The 21,784-nt window shown below is 35.4% G+C and overlaps 3 protein-coding genes across 3 annotated transcripts; 1 reads left to right on the top strand and 2 right to left on the bottom strand.

Annotated features, from left to right (window-relative positions):
• Positions 1 to 2,226: 2,226 nt before the first annotated feature.
• Positions 2,227 to 5,054, bottom strand: LOC107899564 (MACPF domain-containing protein CAD1). The gene is made up of 5 exons (XM_041090759.1): positions 4,948 to 5,054; positions 3,735 to 3,973; positions 3,017 to 3,218; positions 2,841 to 2,927; positions 2,227 to 2,459 (listed from the first exon to the last, which is right to left on the bottom strand). The coding sequence occupies exons 2-5, from the start codon at positions 3,971 to 3,973 to the stop codon at positions 2,445 to 2,447; spliced, it is 543 nt and encodes a 180-aa protein (XP_040946693.1). The 5' UTR covers positions 4,948 to 5,054; the 3' UTR covers positions 2,227 to 2,444.
• Positions 5,055 to 9,618: 4,564 nt separating this feature from the next.
• LOC121216123 (receptor-like protein 7) lies at positions 9,619 to 13,002 on the bottom strand. Its single transcript, XM_041091430.1, has one exon. It carries the CDS (start codon positions 13,000 to 13,002, stop codon positions 9,619 to 9,621), a length of 3,384 nt encoding a protein of 1,127 aa, XP_040947364.1.
• A 6,769-nt stretch (positions 13,003 to 19,771) lies between these two features.
• On the top strand, positions 19,772 to 20,863 carry LOC107898257 (uncharacterized). Its single transcript, XM_016823782.1, has one exon. The coding sequence runs from the start codon at positions 19,772 to 19,774 to the stop codon at positions 20,861 to 20,863; it is 1,092 nt and encodes a 363-aa protein (XP_016679271.1).
• Positions 20,864 to 21,784: the final 921 nt, after the last annotated feature.

Here is a 21,784-nt window from a genome sequence, read left to right as displayed (position 1 = left end):
CTTCCTAAGAGTTGAATCTAGACACATGATGCTTCATCTTGTCATACGATGTTAAAGAAGCATAAACTTTATCAACAATGAGAGATTCGCTACTATACATAATCATATCTTTAAAGATTGAATAAGATAAGGGCAACGAACAAAGTAGAATTAACCCTAAATATTCATTATCATACTGAACCTTTATAGCCTCTAGGTCCGATAGAATTTCTTTAAACACAGTTAAGTGTTCGTAAACAGACGCATCTCCATCCAAACGATGAGCATAAAGACATTACTTCATATGCAACTTGCTAGTTAGGCTTTACCCATAATGTAGCGACAGTCTTCTCCTTCGTCACGTCCTGTAGAATTTCTTTCAACAAATGCAGATGTAATTGCGTTAAAACCTTTCGATCTTTATGTTTCTTCTCTTCCTCCATCATTGTTGAAGGCATGTTATCTAACCCTAGTAGGGCATCCTCCAAATCCATCTGCGCAAGAACTACGTGCATCTTTATCTACCACAACAAGAATTTGGTGTTGCGATCCAACAACGGAATATCATACTTCATCATTGTCATTATCGTGATCGAGACAAGCAACCCGAAAAGCTCTGATATAAATTTGTTAAAAACTGAACGTCGATAATGACAATGTAGAAAGATCGCAAAGAAAAAGAAAGAAAAAAATAGAACACACAGATTTTACATGGAAACCCTTTCGGGAAAAACCACAAGTAGAGGAGAGAAAAATTCACTAATGTCAAATTCAAATAAAACAATAGAAGTTTCGATTGCATCTATTTATAGGTTGAAAAAAATCTAATTCTATTCAATGTCAAATATATTATGCTAATAAATGCTAAAGACATTATACTAATAAATATTAAATCTTCTAGAAATAAAATATATTTTGTTTAAATTGACTTGCAAGCAATCTCTCTGAATTTGGGTCACGCAACTCTAACAAATCTGAAGAATAAGTGGTATCGAGATTATACTCTATATTACAATACATTGACACTATTTGAGAAAGTGAGAATACAGGGCAACTGGAATGTTGAGAATCTAAACAATATAATATTATTTTGAAATGCGAGATTAGAAGGTGTAATGTTACATTCGGCGAACCAAGTACACCTTTAAAATTATTTGAAAATAACTGGAGATGAGTGGGAGCCTTAGAGCACAACAAGAAACGGTAATGCGAACAGAGCTTTGATGATGAAAGAGTAAGGACACGTTTGGTTCGCTGTATTGGATTAGAGGTGTAATGGAATAAATGTGTAATAGCAAATCAACTGTTTGGTTGAATGTAATGGAATAGAGACGTAATAGTAATCTTGTGTTTGGTTGAATGGAATGGAGTTGTAATAGCATAATGGAAAAAACTAAAATGACTAGAATACCCTTAGCATAAATTTGTTTAGGTAAATGATTATTGTTATTGTTATTAAATTTTAATAAGATTATTAATATAAATAATAAATAATTTAATCATATTTTAACATAATTATTATTAAATATAATTTAATAAAAATATATAATTTAATAAAAATATATAATTTAATAAAATATATAATTTAATAAAATATATGAATTTACTAAAATTATAATATATAATATTATAAAATATAATTTAAAATAATTATTATTAAATATAATTTAACAAAAATATATAATTTAATAAAATTCTTAGTATTAAATATTCTTATATGAATTTACTAAAATCATAATATATAATACTATAAAATATAATTTAAAATAATTATTATTAAATATAATTTAACAAAAATATATAATTTAATAAAATTCTTAGTATTAAATATTCTTATGATTGTATCAACATAATGAATTAGGGTTTTTCTTCATATTCCCAATTATGTATTCCATTTCCGACCGTAAAGCACCTTTCAACTCATCTCATCAGTGATTTTCTGTCCATTGACAAATTAGGATTCTATTGTTCGTGCATCAACAATTTCGAATTCTAAAATTTAGAACATAAATTTTATTTTCTCAATTTCATTTTTGTTTCTAGATTTGACTTGAAGCAATTTTGGTCTTCAATGTTGTTTTCTTCGTTCATTTTAACTTCTTTTTTTGTTATATTTTCTGTAGAAAGATGGATTTTTTATGATTAAACTTTTAGACATGTTTATTTTCAATTTTTTCCACGAGCATTTAGATAAGAAAAATATTAAAACTATTCAAAAGTTACTTGTTTGCTTCAAAACGAATTATATAAGGACTAAATTGCTCATTTTTATATTAGAGGACCCAATTTGCTCTTGAATTTCTAATAGTTTAACCAACAAAAGTCTTACATGACCTAACAAAAAACCTCTCCAACTAAATTGCACGCATAACTTGTTTAGCAAGGTTCATTATATTGTGATACAAGAAAACTGATCTGAGGCAGTACATGAACTGTCCTCTTTCTCCTCCAGCGTTTGGCACAACTCATCTGCTTCTTCCTTGCATTAGTAAACTGATCACTTAATTTGCTTATATAAAATTCAACATGCAAATACTATACACATTCTCTTAGACATGCTAAAGAGTAAAGACTTCAAAACATGGGGCATATACCATATACACACTTCTAGACATGTTCATTAGTGGTTTAACACTACTTTCTTTGTTTTTGAACTTTTTGCAGTTCTTTATGGGACACATACTTTCTTTGTCAATGAGAAAGTTATTTAGAACGAACAGAATCGCGATCACAATAAACAAATTTAGATATAATTTTTAAGAATAAAGAACTGGAATCAGAAAACCGTAGAGACAGAGGACAAGGGGTTTGAATGCAAAGGGGTTTTGCCAATCACCACCAAGCCCTCAATGGCTTAGTACCTCAATGTGCCGAACGCTCGATGTTTCTGCAATGCTGGCCAACTGCATGGTGCTTGATTGCAAAATACGGTTAAAGATGTCGGGCACCTACATAAATATACAACATTTAGTAAAAATATCAGTGTTTACCGAACAAAAGAAGAAAGGGCCCTTAAATATAAATGAGTTACTTATACTTTTTGTTTGCCATCTCTTGACTTTCTCTGTATTAATGAAGGGCTTTTCCCATCTGAAAACATAACATCTCCGAGGTCCTCCAAATACCCTCTAAGCTCGGATGTAGGAATTGTAGAGGAAGAGTTTTGCCTGACACATATTAAATCTTGACCACCAATAGCCATGCCGACTATTATGTGTGTTCCATATGTCTGTATGAACCTCCCAAAACACAAATTATTAGATATATACTGCATATTATACTACAACTATTGACAACAACCATAGCAGTAGCAATTTTATAACTTTACGATGGACTAGAGTAACTTATCCTTGTCTCAAAATTTTCCAATTAGGCAATAGAAGCACAATTATGTAACAGTTTATATGCTGAAAGTTCAATCTAATGATCAATAAACAGAATCCTACTTCTTTGAGAAAAAATGTTTAGAAATTAGCTAAAATTGCATAAGAAAGTTGAAAACACATATTGCAGCTCCTTCATCATCCCACATATAATTAGTTACACTATATTTTTACAGCATATGGCCACATGATCGACCTAACCAGTTGAGAACCACTTTAATTCAGCATAACAATAATATATTTTCTTTAACATAGGCAAGTGTTTATAAAGTAGGGTCACCAGTACTATTTCTTCATTCATTCAAAAAGCATCCGCATAATCCATATGATTCTTAATGCCAAAAATGTGCAAACAATATGTGGAAAAGTTACCTAGACAAGGCTGCTGGATCCCAATGAGGTGGAACAGACTTCTTAACTCTGTCGTTTAGAACAAGTGGAAATGCTGTAAGGTGTAAATAGTACAACGAAATAAAGTAACCATCGAAAGCGAGAGTTTTGGTGTCTGTAGCATCATGAAGCCAATTTCCACTCAAATCGAAGATACTGTTAAGATACCCTGAATGAACTTTTCCTTGTATAGAAGACTTCTGATTAAGTAACTCAGACATCTGTAAAAGAAATAAGATTTTTAGAACAAATGTAAGGTACAACATCATTAAAACACCAAATTGAACAAACTGCATAATTCTATATACTTTTCTAGCCTTTTCTTTTTTCGGATTTCTTCATCGTTAAGGTTACAGAAGTTTTCAGCATGATAGACAGTAGCTATCTGATTAATATCAGCCATTATTAACAATTAGTTAACCTCAAGCTAGTTGTTATTTTTATTTGAGAATTCATGAACAAACATTCATGCTTGCAGGAAGGAAGGATAGGCGAAAATTTTACAGGCCAGTGGAGACCAAACATTCATGAACAAGCAAGATGCAAAATCAATTGCCTGGGAGTTCAACATCGTGGCTCATAATATCTTGTTACTTGTAAACAACTTTTGTGGATCATTTCCATCATTGATTACATTAGACATTGTAATATAGAGAGATAGCCAATTCAGAGAAAAATTGATGCTAATATGATATGTGGATGGTTAAATACTTGGAAGCATTGAACTATCTAAGTTAGCATTGCACTTAAGGTGATTACAAGATGGTCAAAGTTTTGGAAGATTTGCCTCACATGTGAGATTACTACACACAATCACAAACACATTTTGCTCAGATCCTACTTAATATACAGCAATTGTCTAAATTACTGCCATTTCCGTAGGCTAGTGAGTGTAAACCACAGCAACCAAAATTTACATTTCACATTATGCTTCACCATCCAAGAATCGTCAATGGGTACCAAAAGGTGAAATAGGGAGAACACTCTGTGCAAAGCATTAATGCAGTCAAGTTGAGCTTTCATGAAATAAAATAATATCAGTTTCTAGGTCGGGCTAACCATAAGGAGCTAAGTGCCCGGAGCCGAGAAGTGTAATCACTAAAAACTAGAAGGGCTCGGGCTGCTTGGCGTGTGGTCAAAATTCAATTTTTTTCAGAGAACAGAATGAAATGTAAAATGTTAGCAAATAAAAAACCTTTCTTGTATAAGGATGTCAGGCAATGGAGAAGCACCGACACAGATCTTCCCCTCTCGTACTGGTGTCAACGGAATACGAACTGTCAGGACACCGTTGTCCGAAAATGGACACGGATGACTGGCGGTCGGCGAGCGGATGAAGAAGAAGAAGCAGTCTGCTGATGAGTGATGATGAAGAAGCAGTTGTGGTGGCCGAAAGGAAGGAAAAAGTTATGGAATCAGAAGAAGCAGTTAGAAGGGTAAAACAGGGTAGAAGAAATCGGGAGAACTTAATACGCAGCAAAACTGAGCTTTCCTTCCGGAATAGAAATCGGTGGATTTTGAGGATTAGATCTGTAATGTATTAGACCCGTAATAATAATACACTGAACCAAACAAAGGATTAAAGGGGATTAAGTGGGACCCACCGATTAGGGGTGTAATGGCTATACCAATACACCCAATCAAACATGCTGTAAGAGTTTGATTTTTTTTTTTTTTGAATTTGTGTTCTTCATGTTCACATAAAAGATTAATAATTTAATACATTAACTAAATTCATGTACATCCTACATTAAACACTAGTGGGTATATTGATAAAAGTCATGTATTTTTAATTTCAAAGTATGATTCAAGTATATAAATTGAATTTTAGTCGATGCATTGACCAAAATTATGTATTTGTATGATTAAAAATAATTTTTCAAAATTAATTATGTTTACATTAAAATTATTAATGTATTTATTCGGTTCATGTCCCAAAGTAGGAAGAATAAGGAGAGTCGTTAATCTCTCTCTGCTCAATCCAAAATTGAAAGATTTCCCATCAAATAAAATCAGACATCAAAGTATGGAGAGAGAATATTCGGTGTTAATATATTTGGAATTGAGCTTATGATAAATCATAGTACAAGTTTCAAAACTCAAGACGTTTCAAAGCATATCATATTTAATTCATAATAATTATTTCAAAAATAGTGCTCATTGCATCGAGTTGCTGTCCGTGAGCTAACTTCACCATGCCATCCGCAAGGAGACCTCCCACGATCATTCACACAACGAAAATATATCTCGAACACACACAACCTATTGCTGCTGTCTTACTCTAACTAATTGCAAAGCCACCTCCAGCTGACGAATCCCTAACACCCACGTCTTTCCTAAGCCAAAGAGCCCCACAACTGATTCCATAAAATTTCAAATCAAATTTGGTTAACAAAATTTAAATAATTAAATGTGTGATGTTGAATTGAATTCTTCGTTTTAGCCCACATACCAAACATATATGAGCCTAATCCAGAATGGTTCAATCACACAGCATTCTAATTAATGGCCTCCAACGTTGTTCTTTAATTAAAATACGAAAAGGCTCAAACATTCCTCCCACCACTCATGCAAGCAAGTGGTCTAATATTTAATATTTCAGGTAGAATCAACTTTTCAATCTAAATTGGTTATTTTTTAAAAATCCAACTACCTTAATTTTTTTTAATTTCAAAATTGAGTAATTAAGAATAATTAATCATTATATTAATGTTTTTCGTCAATTGTACATTATTTTAATTGATATAATAAATTTAGTCTTCAAAATTTACATATGATGTCAACTTGGTTCTAATTTAACAAATTTAGCCATCAAAATTTACATCAACTTGGTCCTAATTATACATTAATGTTGTGACTTATTGTCCTTACTTGCTTACTTTCGGAATTGATAGAGATTAAATTGCTCTAATTTTTTTAGAGTGACCAACTCAATATAAAAATTTAGAGGTCTTTTTACCAATATTTTATAGGATGAACATTGAATTGGAAAATTTTGGAGTGTCAAAATAGAAATTTTATCATTTTATTAATTATAAAATTACAAAATTTTTAAAGACTTAAAAGACAATTTACCAAATGAAAGGGTTAACAACTTGCCTGATTGAGAAAACAAATCCAAATATTAAAGATTAATCCAAACTGTGGTGGGGAAAAAACATGATGTAGATTTGAAGTTAGATATGAACAAAGCATATAATCTCGTTGAGTGAGAATTTTTAGAGGCAATAAAGAGATTAGGGTTTGATTTAAAATAGGTTGAATGGATAATGGAGACTGCGAATGGTTTCATACACTTCACTCTTCAATGGTAAGGTTTGGTCTTAGAATTTTACCTACTAGAGGTCTGAGACAAGGGGATCCGTTGTCCCCTTATCTTTTTCTATTTGTAGTTGATGTCTCATCAAGGAATATCATTGATAGTGTCCAGTCTAGAAGGTTATATGAAATCGGATTTTATAGATATTGTCCTATTATCTCTCATCTGCTATTCGCAAACGACTCCCTTTCTCTTTTTTTTTTTTTTTTTTTTTGAAGCTAACTATAAGAATTGCAAGGTGTTTATTGACTTGGTCCAGGATTATTGTCATGCGTCAGGAAAATTGGTGAGCTATGAGAAATCCATCATGGTGTTTAGCTCTAACACTCCTAGTGACCTAAAACGACAGATCCAACAAGCTACCAGCATTGCAGTTTCAGACAATCCAGGTGTTTACCTTGGTATTCCTGCTGTTTGGGGTAGATAGGTCGAATGAAGAGTTGGAAGCAACAAACCTTGTCCCCAGAAGGAAGAGAAGTGATGCTTAAGCCAGTGGTAACAACTATACCTACTTATGTAATGACTTGTGTTAAGTTTCCCAAGTCTCCCTGTTGAGAAATGAGCGCAACCATGGCAAGATTCTGATGGGGACAACTTGGAACTGAAAGTAAGATTCATTGGAAGGCCTGACATCTACTAAGCAGACCTAAAGTTGAAGGCAGGTTAGGCTTCAGGGACTTTGGATGTTTTAATCTAGCGCTACTCTCTAAACTAGGCTAGAGAATAATTCAAGAGCCTGAAGCTCTATGGGTGATAATTCTAAAAGGACTTTATTTTCCTCACAAAACTTTTATGGAAACAGGGAAGGGTACTCGAGCCTCTTGGACATGGAGTAGTTTGGTGGAAGCAAAGGATTTTCTTAGGGAACTATTATTGTATAAAGTCAATAATGGTGGGAAGATCAATATTTGGGAAGAGAAATGGGTTTATGGGCTTGATGGATATAGGCTGAACTTTCCTGGGACGGTTGAACCCTTAATGCCAAAGCTGGTTGTCGATATTATGAATAAGAGAGAGGGTATAGGTCGAACATTTCTTTAATTGAACAATGGATTTCAGAGCAAGAGAAGCAGATTATTATGAGACTACCTATATGCAAGACAGAGGAGGAAGATAAACTTGTATGGCCTCATAGTATTGGAGGGAACTATTCAGTTAAATCAGACTATAATATGCTGAGGACTGAAAAAGTAAAGAAAGCGCAGCTTTGAATTCCTTTTCGCATAGGTTGGATAAGAATATTTGAAAGATCATTTGGAATCTGAATGTACCTAGTAAGATTCAAATATTGATCTGGAGATGTTCTAATGTCTTACCATCAAGACTAGGGCTTTGGAAGAGGAAATGTCTGCCAAACCCTATTTGTGAAATCTACCAGCAGTATGAGGAAACTGTTGAGCATCTACTTTTTGGTTGCGACTGGGTAAGAGTAACCTGGTTTGAAGCGGTGTATTGTTTGAAATCTCTAGGGAATCCATTACTACCTTTGATGACTGGTTGTTGGCAGTTATTGGAAATATTGAAAGATTAGAGGTTCAAAGTGATGATTTATTGATAAGAATCTGTTATACAGCTTGGCGTACCTGGAAGATGCGATGTGAAAGAGTTACGCAGGGGAAGCAGATTGATTTATGGAAGACAATTAAAAGGATACAAATTGCATGGAAGGAAATGATGGATTGCAAGGAGGGTGATGGTAATCTGAAAAGAGGGCCAGAGGTCACTTCATTGCAGAGTTTTTGGGAGAGACCTGAGGGAAATTGGTTAAAAATCAATTATGATGGGGCTTTGTCTTGGAGTTGTTGTTAGAGATTGTACAGGGACATTGGTTGATGACACTAGTCGACGTTGTAAGCCTAAACCATGTACATCCTCCATCAACACAATGACAATTTCCTGGGATGGGGCATTAAACACAGTCGGACCATAATGACTATTTAGCGCCAATTTTGCCATACCCAATTGCCTTCCCGACATACATGATTAATCCGCACGTCGCATTCCCAGAGGAACATGTCCAAGATTAATTGGAGGACTGCATTGCATGGAAGCTCATCCCCCCTTCTGCGCAATAAGTTAACAGCAGCCATACAATCTATTTCCAGCAGAATCTGCCTCATTCCCATGTCCCAGGCACACCGCAACTAATCATGAATTCCCCACAGTTCCGCATCGACAGGGTTACAGACTCCAAAACCTCGCAAGTAACCTCGAAGCCAATCCCCATTGCAATCTCTTATACTCCCTCCTGCTGCTGCCCGACTCCTTCAATAGAAGCACCATCACTATTATATAATTTTCTCTTTTACTTGAAGAATTATTTTTTTTAAATATCAAGAAATTTTATCAAATAATAACTAAACTCATTTTTATAATAAAACTCAAAAATCTAAAATTCAAAATAATATAAAATAACTAAAAAAAATTCAAAACCGGACGAAACTTACCCAAAACGCAGACTACACTCCCTATTGTTTATGAGGAGTGAGGACCCCAAATTCACATTTACATTTTATATACAAAACAAACAAAAATGAAGGTTGTAATCTAAGGAGAAAAGGAAGAAGAGGTGGAAGAAGAAGGAGATAAAGATGGCGGTGAATCATGGCAGATACAACCCAGGTTATGAATTGTCTTCTTTCTTGTTTCGTCAAGCTTTGAGCAATACACACAATATCTCCCTCGAAATTCTCCTGTACTTTCATCGCTTTCTTCGTTGTCGTCATCATCATCATATCGTTTCTTGTCATGTTCAATATTTCCATCTGTATCAACATTGTCATAACAAGGGCGTGTGTAAACTAGGCCCATCTTTGGCAGGTTTTCTGCAAGGAATTTATCCACATTGTCATCGACCCACTGACTCGCTCTCTTCCAAAGCATCAAGGGTACAACAAATACCGCTGCTCCTACACCGAATCCAACTCCAATGAATATGAATTGCCAATCGAATTCATCATTCTGGGTTTTTTTGGATGCACGGGGCCTTAAATCTTGGCTGTGGTTAGCATGGTTGCACTGTTTCGTCAATGGATTCCCACATAGTCCCTTGTTACCTTCATAAGAATCATTAGTAAATGTTGCAAACTGCTTTCCAACTGGTATGCGTCCCTCCAGTTGATTGTGGGACAGGTTAAGGACTGCAAGGAAAGTTAGCTTTAAAAGCTGTTGAGGAATACTGTCACTCAGGTTATTACTCGAGAGGTCCAGGGATTCCAGCTGTTGCAAGTTTCCTAGAGATGGTGGGATTTTTCCACTGAGAGCATTGTGTGACAGGTTGAGAACATACAGTGCATTGAATTTTCCGATCACTTCTGGTATTGGCCCCTCCAAGTTGTTGCATGCAAGGTCAATGGAGGTGAAAATAGTTAGGATTTTCACCAGCTCCATCTGTAGACCTTTGTTGGTAACTGTAATACCGTCTAGACAATAAATTCCAGTCCATCGTAGAGCCTCAAACCGAAGGTGTTTAACATTTAGTTGAGCTTCATCGTCATAAACCTCCATTGCCTTCCATCTTGCTACAAATTTGTTTGGTAATTTCCCATTAAAACTATTGTGGGCAAAGTCCACAATTTGAAGCTTTGGCCAGGGGCGCTTGTCGGCTGGACAACCAATTCCCCCATGGAATTTATTTGATCGTAAAACAAGGATCCTCAAACTGGTTATGTTCTTCAAATGGCAAGGGTAGGTGTCATTGATGTGATTGTTACCAAGGTTTAATACCTCAAGCTTTCTGCACCTACCAAGGGATATTGGGATCTTACCTGTGAGCTCATTGCCATTGACATCTAGTGTTTCTATGGAACACTTTCTTGAAAATGCATTAGGGATTTGGCCACTGAGATTGTTGCCCCTAAGGTTCAGTACCCCTAGAAGATCCATCTGTCCAATTAAACATTTTGGTATGGCACCACTCAGACTATTGTTGGACAAGTCAAGAACTCGCAGATTAACAGCCTCACATATTGATTTAGGAATGGCACCTGTAAGGCCATTGCTTGAGACAGAAAAGAAAATAGTGTAGGAGAGGTTGTTACCAATGTTACTTGGTAAAGAAGAAGTAAAATTATTCCCTGAAAAATCCAGATAGCTTGCAGATAGAGGCAGAGTTGGGATATGACCAGTGAGTCTGTTAAAACGAAGGTCAAGGACTGAAAGATTGGGCACTATTTGATAAGGTTTCTGCAGACCCTCAAGCTGATTAAATGAAAAGTTCAGATGCAGGAGGTCATCACTGACACTCCAAATCCAATTGGGTACTTCACCTGAAATTTGGTTTTGTGAAAGATCCAGATAGGTTAATCTTGATTGGTTCTTTAGATCAGGGAACACATTCAATTTGCAGGACGCCAGCTTTAGTGTAGTAATCTTGGGAAAAGATGACAAGACCGAATAACTCTCAGTTGCAATGACAGACAGGTTGTTGTGTGAAAGGTCAAGATATGTGAGATTCACAAGCTTCCGAATGTCTCTTGGCCATATGGTGCCATTGAAATTGTTGGAAGAAAGCACCAGAACGCTAAGTCTACTGAGTTCAAAAACATACGCGGGTATCGGCCCTTGCAATTGGTTGTAACTGAGATCAAGAGTATCCAATAAGGATTCTCTCACTTTTGGAACACCAGTAACTTCGCCATCAAATTGATTGTTGGAAAGCAGAACTCTTTTCGGTGAAGGGAGTGCCAGAAGAGAGGAAGGAATATTCCCATTAAGTGAATTGTGCCTTAAATCAATATGAGTAAGGTTTGGAAGGTCTTCCCACTTAAATGACTCGATCTTGCCACTCAGTTTATTGTAAGAGAGATCTACATGGGCAAGATTTTTGGACAAATCAAAACATGGGATTTGACCGGTAAAGTTATTGGATGACAAGTCCAAGTAAACAAGTTGTTGCAGGTTGGAGACTGAACTCGGAATTGCTCCGCTGAAATTGCAAGACGAAAGGTCTAGTCTAGTCAAGTTCACAAGCTTGTCTATGGACTGTGGTAATGACCCAGAAAAGTTTGTTCCGCTAAGAACTAGGTTCTGAAGAGACCCATTATGATGGAATTCAGGCAAAGAACCTTGAAGTTTCTCATTGTCAAGTACATCAAGAGACTGTAGCATCCTTACCTGGAGTATCTCTCTTGGAAATTGTCCATGCAAGCCGCAAGAACTGAGCCGCAATGAAGTCAAATTTGGAAGATGAGCAAGGAATGCTGGAACCACAGCAGATAAATTGTTCCTATCCAAGTGAATAATTGAGAGATTCTTCAACTTTCGAAGGGAATCTTCAATTGGTCCAGAAAGGTTGCAGTTGGACATGCTTAACTCTTCCAAATTGGTCAGTGAGGATAACCATTTACACCACTCATTTCCTCTTGCTGAAATTTTGACCCCATCAAGATGGAGAGATCTTAGCCTTGTGAGATTTTCAACAAGCATCTTCAGGTTTGGCTTCTCAAGTTTCAAGGGTCGTCCATCTCTAAGAAATAAATTTACAGATAAATCTAGAGTAATCAAGTTTGTCAAGCGTGAAATCTCAGCCGGAACTTGCCCTGTAAAGCCAGCATTTGACAAATTAAGATAGCTCAAATTTGACAACTTGTCAAACCCACAAGGAAAACTGAAGCTGAGTGTGTTATAAGCCAAATTAAGCTGCTGAAGATGCTGAAGATTGAAAAGACTACTCGAATTATCAATTGTTCCGGAAATTAATTGGTTGCTCAAGTCGAGTATGATAACCCGACCACTTTGATCGCAGTTTATACCACCCCAATAACAGCAATCCGTGCTTTGGTTCCAGTTCCGCATCTTTGCAGACAACGAAGAATTGAGGGTTTTCCCCAATCCGAGCAGCAACTCTTGCTGATGGCTTTGACATTCACCAGAAACCAAAACTGCTACAAAGGAATACAATAAAAGCCAAAAAAGGCCTGAAATCCTCATTAGTAACATATCCATACAACTAAGAATTATGAAGTAGAAATCACCATGGGGTTAGGTTGGTGAGTGTGCAGGTCCACAAGCATGAACTATTTGGCAAAGAAAATAGCAGAAAGAAAAGGAAAAAGCAGCAGGGGAGGGGGCAGAGGAAAAGCTTGTTCTTTGTTTATTATTTGGTTTTGTTGTAGACTTTTCTACAATCAGTACTAACAATAATAATACGCGTTGTTTTGTTGGTTTTTTTCTCTAGTGTTATTTTCATGGGAAGACTGGACTCAAAGCTTATGCTTTTGGAAGTCTGAGCTAGGTTGGAAAATTCAAACCACAAAAAGAACTGAAATGTATTGATTACTGCAAAGCTGTTGGCCACCGAGTAATTTAATGTAATCAGACCAAATCCTCACATTCACACTAAGCTTCTGTTTTTAACTGCTTACGAGGCATGAAATTAAGCTGTCCCTTCTTTACTTTCTATTTCATACTCCATGATTTATGCCTTTCTTTGTCACTTACTGCCATCTATTCTTTTCTTTATACATCCTAACACTGTAGATATGTGTTGTTGTATCTACAACCTGTCCTTTTTTTCTTTCTATTTCAGCCCAATGTGAAGCAATGACAATGAAAAAGTAAAAGGATTAAGAAAAAAAAGTTATATTTTCAATTTAGCATTTTTATGTTATACAATTTCTTTTGTATTAATAATTTAGTTTTCACATGTTTCTTTTATATATATATATATATCTATATTTCTATATTGGTTATGTCTCATTTTGTGTTATGTTTAACTATTTTAAGGATTTTATATAAATTTATCCTACTTTGTTTACTGAAAATATTAAAATATAAAAAATATCGACTTAATATATAATTGGTTGATAAGTGTTAAAAGTAACATGCTTTAATCTCATTCTTAACGTGTTTTTGGGTGATTATTCGATGTTAATGGTGAATTTTATGCTTTTAATCCTTTAACTTCATGTTTTTATACTTAGAAGAGCATTTAGGAGTAAAAGGAGTGAAAATCGAAAAATCAAAATAGGGTATAGGGGCCACACAGGCTAGACCATTCCACACGGCCTAGACACACGGCCGTGTGAGCCACATAGGCTGTCATACGACCATGTGGCAGGCCGTGTTGATTTCGCGAATTGCACTCTGAACAGCGGAAAAACGCAATTTTTAAGATTTTTCGGACATTTTGTGACCTATATATGACAAAAATAAGAAAATAGGAGTGAGCCGTCATAGAATATTCAAGAAAATGACTCGAAAAACATCATTGAAGTTGATTCTGAAGCAGATTTCCATCAATATTGAAAATTCCCTTTTGATTTCTTTGGAGATTATTATGAGTTTCTTTATTTATTATGGTTATATTGTATTTTAGATGTTTTACCTAGGGAGATGAACCCTATGATGGATTCTATCGTTTGATTTTTATTTTACGCAATAAAGACTTAGATTTTGTTCTCAATTATTGTGCTTAATTCTTGATTTAATATTTCTAGACTATTGATCCATATTTGATGTGCTTAAATCAGAGGAGGAATAGATCCTATTTAAGAGTAGATCCAGTGTAATCGAGTGGAATTGCATACAATCCTAGAAATATGACGACATAAATCTACCATATTAAAGTCAAATCTAATAGGGAATCATAGATCGAGTTAATGCAACAATAAAGGTTTTAATTTGAATGAAAATTAAATTAATCAACCTAGTCAATTGCTCTTATTCTTTAAGAGAGATATTAATATAATTTAGGGATTTCTACGAATCAATATACTAAGTGAAGAAATTGCGTAATTTAGATTGATGGTAACAGATGAAATCTAGGTGAATTTTTTCCTGTGTATTGTTTTGCTTCTTGGTTGTTAACCAATTATTTTCCTGATTTGTTCTTTGTCGAGTTTTTTAGTTAATTTAATTAATTAATTTTAGTTTTTAATCAATCACTCTAATTATTCGGTTAAACAATAGAAAAGTGGTTTTTAGTTTTTGCGTGAACGACATCTTTACTCATCGTAACTATACTATTAATTTATAGGTGCACTTGTATTGATCATATTTTTAGTTGGTTTACGACTACTTCATTAGTATATGAGTTTGATAATTTTTTTAATGTTGTATTTGTGTTGTTTTTTTTATCTAATCTGGTACCAGTATTTGACAAAAAATTATATAATTAGGCACCCAAAAGTAATGATGCTAACTTTTTAGTATTTAATTCGGGTTTTAGAGTTGATTTGATGAAATCATCGGACTTTATTTGAAAAATTAAATGTAAAATTAAACAAACTCACAATTAACACTAAATATATTCTATTAACAAAAGCATGAAAAATTCAAACCTAGTAATATTAGAAATTAACTTTCATCAAATTAACCTTAAAACTCAAATTAAACACTAAAAAATTAATATTGTTATTTTTGGGTACCAAAATATATATTTTTTAACAAATACAAGTACCAAATTAAGTAAAAAAAATAACAGAAATACAACATAAAAAAAGTGTGAACAAGCCAAAAATATTTAAATAATATACAATAGTGGATTTGGAGAAAATTCTATTATTACTTTTTACATTTAAAGTGATTACTCTTTATATTGATTCTTAAATCAATTTATAATTCACAATCGAGCGAGTAGAATGGAAATTTGTTTAAATATTATTTATTTTTAATTTTAAATAATGTTTTTAAATGGTTTATGTGCATGTTGACTCTAATTTCGATTTAAAGATTCATTAGAAAAATATTTTTATATATTGTTAAATGCATTTAAAAAAGTTAGCTCATATCTTTACCTGTTATTAAATAAAGATATGTGACCAACCCATGAGATAAAATATTTTTTAAATATTTTAAATAATAAATTTAAAATAATTAATCAACATGTTAATTCGTACATTTTAATTTAAAATTAGCATCTTCTGAATAATTATAATGAATTTAATTTTGATCATTGTTATACCACATTCGTATCAAAACACACATGATAAGCCGAAAAGGCACCTAAGTTGTAAGCCTGCCACTAGTAAGCTTAGAGGCCACCTTTCCAGAGTGACCACCTAGGCAATGGGTGATCTATTCTTCATTGGGAACATAAAGTTGTTGCTCATTAAATATCACACGAGCTCAATTGTTTTATCCCATCAAGTCAGAATGAAAGACAAAAGTTTCTTGTCACAAACATCCCCATCTCATCTAAGACATCCCTCTCACGCGCCCCGTAATGATGGCTAGATGCCAAGTCCAATACATTAACATCAGGAACGATAAAGAAGGATTTTGTTGACCCTTCAAGAATATTAAGCCTACATTATGCCAACACTCTTTCAAGCCTCAACCTTTACGTTCTCTTTTCCGCTGCTATCAATAACCTCTAGCTCTCCACCCCGATTGGGTGAACCAGCCTCCATAGCAACCACCCTTCTCCCCCTCATACTTTTCTCTTGTTGTACATTGTATCAACAATTAGTGCGGTTAGTATGGACAACATGGCTTCTTAATCTCAAAGTGACACCCCAACTGATCAAACCAACCAGACCAATAACCCAACTAACCAAGTTAACTTTTCCGCTTCACTTAACACCTTCATCTCACATGTCTCAAGTATTTCTACTTGTTTGAACTCTACACAAACCTTTCCTTCCGCCTCCATTCCTGCTAGAGCTCATTTGCAATATGCAAGCTTCCTTCTTCCCACTTTAAAACAACTAGTCAAGGCGCTAGAAGATCCTCTAGCCACCAACCTTAATTAAATGCTAAAATACGTATTTCATGTAATTGAATTAGTTAATTTATGAGAGTGCACCACTGATTTTTCCATGTTTATATTGAATTTTGTGCAGGGGTGCAATTTGGGGTTAAATAGAAAAAAAGGAAACAATTGGGCTAGATTGAAGTAATGAGCAAAGAATGCGGGCCAAAGAAGAATTTTTCCAAGATGTAATTAACTGAAATTCTATGTTGACTTAGTGGGAGATTATGTAGGGATTTTTTTTTGTATCATGGAATATTTTATTTCCTTGATTTTCTATGGTTAGTGGCTCTTAATTTGGCAAAGCCATTAGTATAAATAGGGGCTACTATGTTCATTCATTCATCAAGTTTTCAATCAAGCCTTTTTCATCTCTTAAATACAATATTTCTTTTCTTGCAAATTTATTTTCTGTCATAAGTTCCTCATATTTTTCCATTTATTTTCAGCTTTGGAAATACTGTATCAAACATTGCGTCACCTACACCCACCTACTTTCATTTCTTTTTCTTTTATTCAACCTTCTCCAATTATGCTCAATACCAACATGCCCCAAACCTTAGTCAACTAAATCTATTTCAGCTTTGGGTAGGAGTTAGCCTCATCAAGACCGTGAGTTACGAACACGAGCAATTTAACTCCTAAATTCTAGTACTTATTATTTCTCTGGATTAAGAGTATGATTTTGTCAACTCACAAAGTCAAACCAACACTAAGTTAAAAAAGATGTCGTTTGAGTTAGTGTGGTTAGACGTACAATTGGAATTCTGAAAGGATCGATTGTCTAATCGATTTTCTGTAAACACAATGGCGTGCCAGGTGGGGATTGTTGTTTGGTTCCGTTAAGGGAAGTAATAATCGGATTTAAATGTCCTACACTGTTGAGGGCATTGGTTCAAGCTAGGCTCTTCTAGAACGCAAAGCTATCGGAGTTCTAAATCACGAACGTTTCGTTGGTTGTTCGATCGGTAAGGGTTAGTTATTGGACGTTCCATAACTAATTTACACAAGGAAGAGTTGGTGTCCGAGACGTCCTTGGTAGCTATAACTAGCTTATTGGAAAAGAGGAGTTCATCTAATTTCGAGGATCGGTTCAAAGACGAGGAAAAACTAGTGCCTGAAGCTGGGTTAAGTTTAATTAATTTCCCTTCAGATTTATTTAACTGTTTTTATTATTTTGTCTTCAGCTTTTACTTTTTATGCATTTTATTTATTTATTTCAGGTTTCAAATTTTATCCCTCCGAACATCTTAGGCACGAAAACTGCCCCGACATAAATCTGGTCTAGAGAGCAACAATTTGTAGTAAACACAGTCTCTGAGGGATCAACCCTACTCCCTATATTGCTTAAATTTGCAAATTAGGCGTAAAATTATATTGGTGGAATCGGCACCCATCAATTTTGGCACTGTTACCGGGGATGTGCAACACTTGCAATTATTTAAATCGTCTTTATAACTAGATCTTTATCTGGAGATCTCGAATACGACCCAGAGATAGAGAAATCAGTACGAGCACGACGAAAAGAGACAAAAGCTCTTAAACGTGCAAGTAAAGTAGAAGTTGAGCTAGGACAACGGATCTTAGAATCCAACGTCGAAAAGTTTAGCCAAACAATTCGTGCAGAGGCAATTCGACATGGGAAACAAGTCGAAATGGTTGAACTTGAGACCGAACCACTTTCTAAAACGAAAGAAGCAAAAGACAACCTCAGTGAACCAGAAAGGATGGCAAACCGAACCATTCGTCAACTAGTCGCTGCTCCCAACGAGCAAACACAGTTATGCATCAACTATCCAACCGAAAAAACCCCGTATGAGTTGAAGTCAGGCCTAATTCACCTTTTGCCCACTTTTCGAGGCTTGAAGAATGAAAATCCACACACTCACTTGAGAGAATTCCACATGGTCTGCTCAAGCATGAAACCTCAGGGAGTAATCGAAGATGAAATTAAACTTTGAGTCTTTTCTTTTTCTTTAATTGATACAGCAAGAGAATGGTTATTTTACTTACCCCTATTTCTATTACAACATGGGATGACTTATCTCGTGTATTTCTTGACAGATTCTTTCCAGCATCGCGAGCAGCTGAACTTAGGAGAGACATAGTGGGAATTCACCAATTAGAGAGTGAACCGCTCTATGACTATTGGGAGCGATACAAAAAACTGTGTGTAAGTTGTCCTCAACACGATTTGACCAAACAATCACTTCTTCAGTATTTCTACGAGGGTTTGCTCCCTATGGAAATAAAGATGATTGACGCTGCTAGTGGAGAGGCGCTTGTCAATATGACTCCTCAGCGGGCAAGAGAACTGATATCCAATATGACTCCTCAGAACCTACAAGACGGGTTAATGGGGTAAACATTTCATCCTTCGAAGATAAATTGGATAAGCTTACTAATATTGGTCAATCTATGCTTACAGAAAAGAAGAATCGGACCCAATTATGTGGAATTTGTACTACGTCTGAACATCCGATGAATTTGTTCTCCATCCTTAACGACAATTCAACGGCACATGTTGATGCTATCAGAGGTTTTCCAGGACCTCCACAAAGACGCTATGATCCTTTCTCCAACACCTACAATCCCGGGTGGAAAGATCATCCCAACTTGAATTACAAAACTAATCACCAGTACAATCCATCATACCAACCAAGACTTCCACCACCGCCACAACAACCCAAACCGAACACATCTTTAGAAGCTGCTATGGAAAGACTTGTCGTCGATGCTGCAAAATATCAACAGAGAACAGACGCATCAATACAAGAGTTAACTAATCAAGTTAGTAAACTCTCGATCAAAGTTAATCGTTTGGAATCTCAAGGTAAATTACCTTCCCAGACAGAGCCGAATCCTCGACAGAATGCAAGTGCAATAACTCTTTGTAGCGAAATGGCTCTAGAAACAGTTCCAGAAAAAAGTCATAGGCAAGATAAGGAATAGAAAAAGCAGATCTCTGAAGCCAGACCGAAATCAGAAATTCAGAAACCAGTCGTGATGCCACCTCCTTTTCTAGGGAGGCTCGCGAAGGATAAGAAAGAGAAGGAGGAAAAAGAAATCCTCGAAACATTTAAGAAGGTGGAGGTAAATATCCCTTTACTCGACGCTATCAAACAAATCCCTCGTTATGTAAAATTTCTCAAGAAATTGTGTACTAGCAAGAAGAGGTTAATAGGAAACGAAAGAGTAAATGTAGGAGAAAATGTCTCCGTAGTACTGCAAAAGAAAGTTCCGCCAAAATACAAGGACCAAGGTATGTTTACTATTTCCTGTGAGATAGGTAATGTAGGCATTAAGAAAGCCATGTGTGATTTAGGGGCTTCCATTAATGTTATGCTTTATCCTATTTATAAGTTGATTAACGCGGGTCCTTTAAAAAAGACAGGAGTAATAATCCAGTTGGCGGACAGGTCAGTCGTATATCCCGAAGGGTTGTTTGAAGACGTCCTTGTTAAAGTTAATGAATTAGTTTTCCCTGCAGATTTCTACATTATTAATATGGAGGACGATAACTCAACTAATTCGTCTAACATTTTATTTGGAAGGTCGTTCCTAAGTACCGCAAACGCAAAAATTGACGTTCGGAGCGGAACACTGACAATGGAGTTTGATGGCAAAATCGTGAAATTCAATGTCTACGAAGCTATGAGACATTCTAACTCACTATCAAATATTTTTAGCATTGATGTTATAAACTGTTTAACTCAAACTTATTCAGAATATCATGACTTTGATGAGTTGGAAACTGTCATTTACAGAAGTATTGACATGGATGTTTTAAATCATCTTGAGGAATTAGCAATTATAAAAGATCCGTTACGAGAAATTGTCAAACACTTGGAGACGCAACCATCGTTGACGAATCAAGGTAACCAATTTGAATTATTACCTTTCCAAACTAAAATGTTGCCTTCGGTTTTGCAACCACCAACCTTGGAGCTTAAAGCATTACCGGACCACCTTAAGTACGTTTTCTTAGGAGAAAAAGACACTTTACCTGTAATAGTGTCAAACAAACTAACCAAAGACGAGGAGGAAAATCTAGTTCGAGTTCTAAGGGATTATAAAGAAGCTATTGGTTGGAAATAGTCGATATAAAAGGGCTAAGTCTATTAACTGGTATGCACAGAATTTCCATTGAAGATATCATGAAACCAAAGAGAGATGCTCAGAGGCGCCTTAATCCACCCATGATGGAGGTAGTAAAGAAGGAAATCTAGAAACTGTTGGATGCTGAAATGATACACCCAATTTTTGATAGTGATTGGGTTAGCCCGGTTCATGTCGTGCCCAAGAAAACTGGCGTGACAGTGGTGAAAAACTCGTCAGGAGTGCTGGTCCCTACCCGAGTCCAGAATGGATAGAGGGTTTGCATCGATTACAGGAATTTGAATGCAGCTACCCGAAAATACTATTTTCCACTTCCTTTCATCGATCAAATGCTCGAGCGATTAGCTAGTAAGACTCATTATTGTTGTCTCGATGGGTACTCGAGATTTTTCCAAATTTCGGTGGCACTTGAGAATCAAGACAAAACAACTTTCACATGCCCTTTCAAAACGTTTGCGTATAGACGAACACCGTTTGGACTCTGTAATGCTCCGGCCACTTTTCAGAGATGCATGGTGAGCATATTCTCTGACTATGTCGAGAAAATCATTGAAGTCTTCATGGATGACTTTACGGTATACGGGAACTCTTTTAACGAATGTCTTGATAATCTTGCTAAGATATTACAAAAATGCCTAGAATTTAATCTTGTTTTAAATTATGAGAAATGTCACTTCATGGTTGACAAATGATTAATTTTAGGTCATATAGTTTCCTCGGAAGGAATTGAGGTCGATAAGGCAAAAACGAATATTATTAACTTGTTACCTTACCCCACATCTGTAAGGGAGGTTCGTTCGTTTCTTGGCCATGTAGGATTTTACAGACGATTCATAAAAGACTTCTAAAAAATCGCCCTACCGCTTTACAGTCTGTTACAAAAGGATAAAGAATTTAAAT

Source organism: Gossypium hirsutum, chromosome D04 (genome assembly GCF_007990345.1).
Source record: "Gossypium hirsutum isolate 1008001.06 chromosome D04, Gossypium_hirsutum_v2.1, whole genome shotgun sequence".
In the NCBI taxonomy this organism is placed as follows: domain Eukaryota; kingdom Viridiplantae; phylum Streptophyta; class Magnoliopsida; order Malvales; family Malvaceae; genus Gossypium; species Gossypium hirsutum.
Note: the sequence above shows the minus strand (reverse complement) of the source record. Positions and strands in the feature narration are given on the sequence as shown.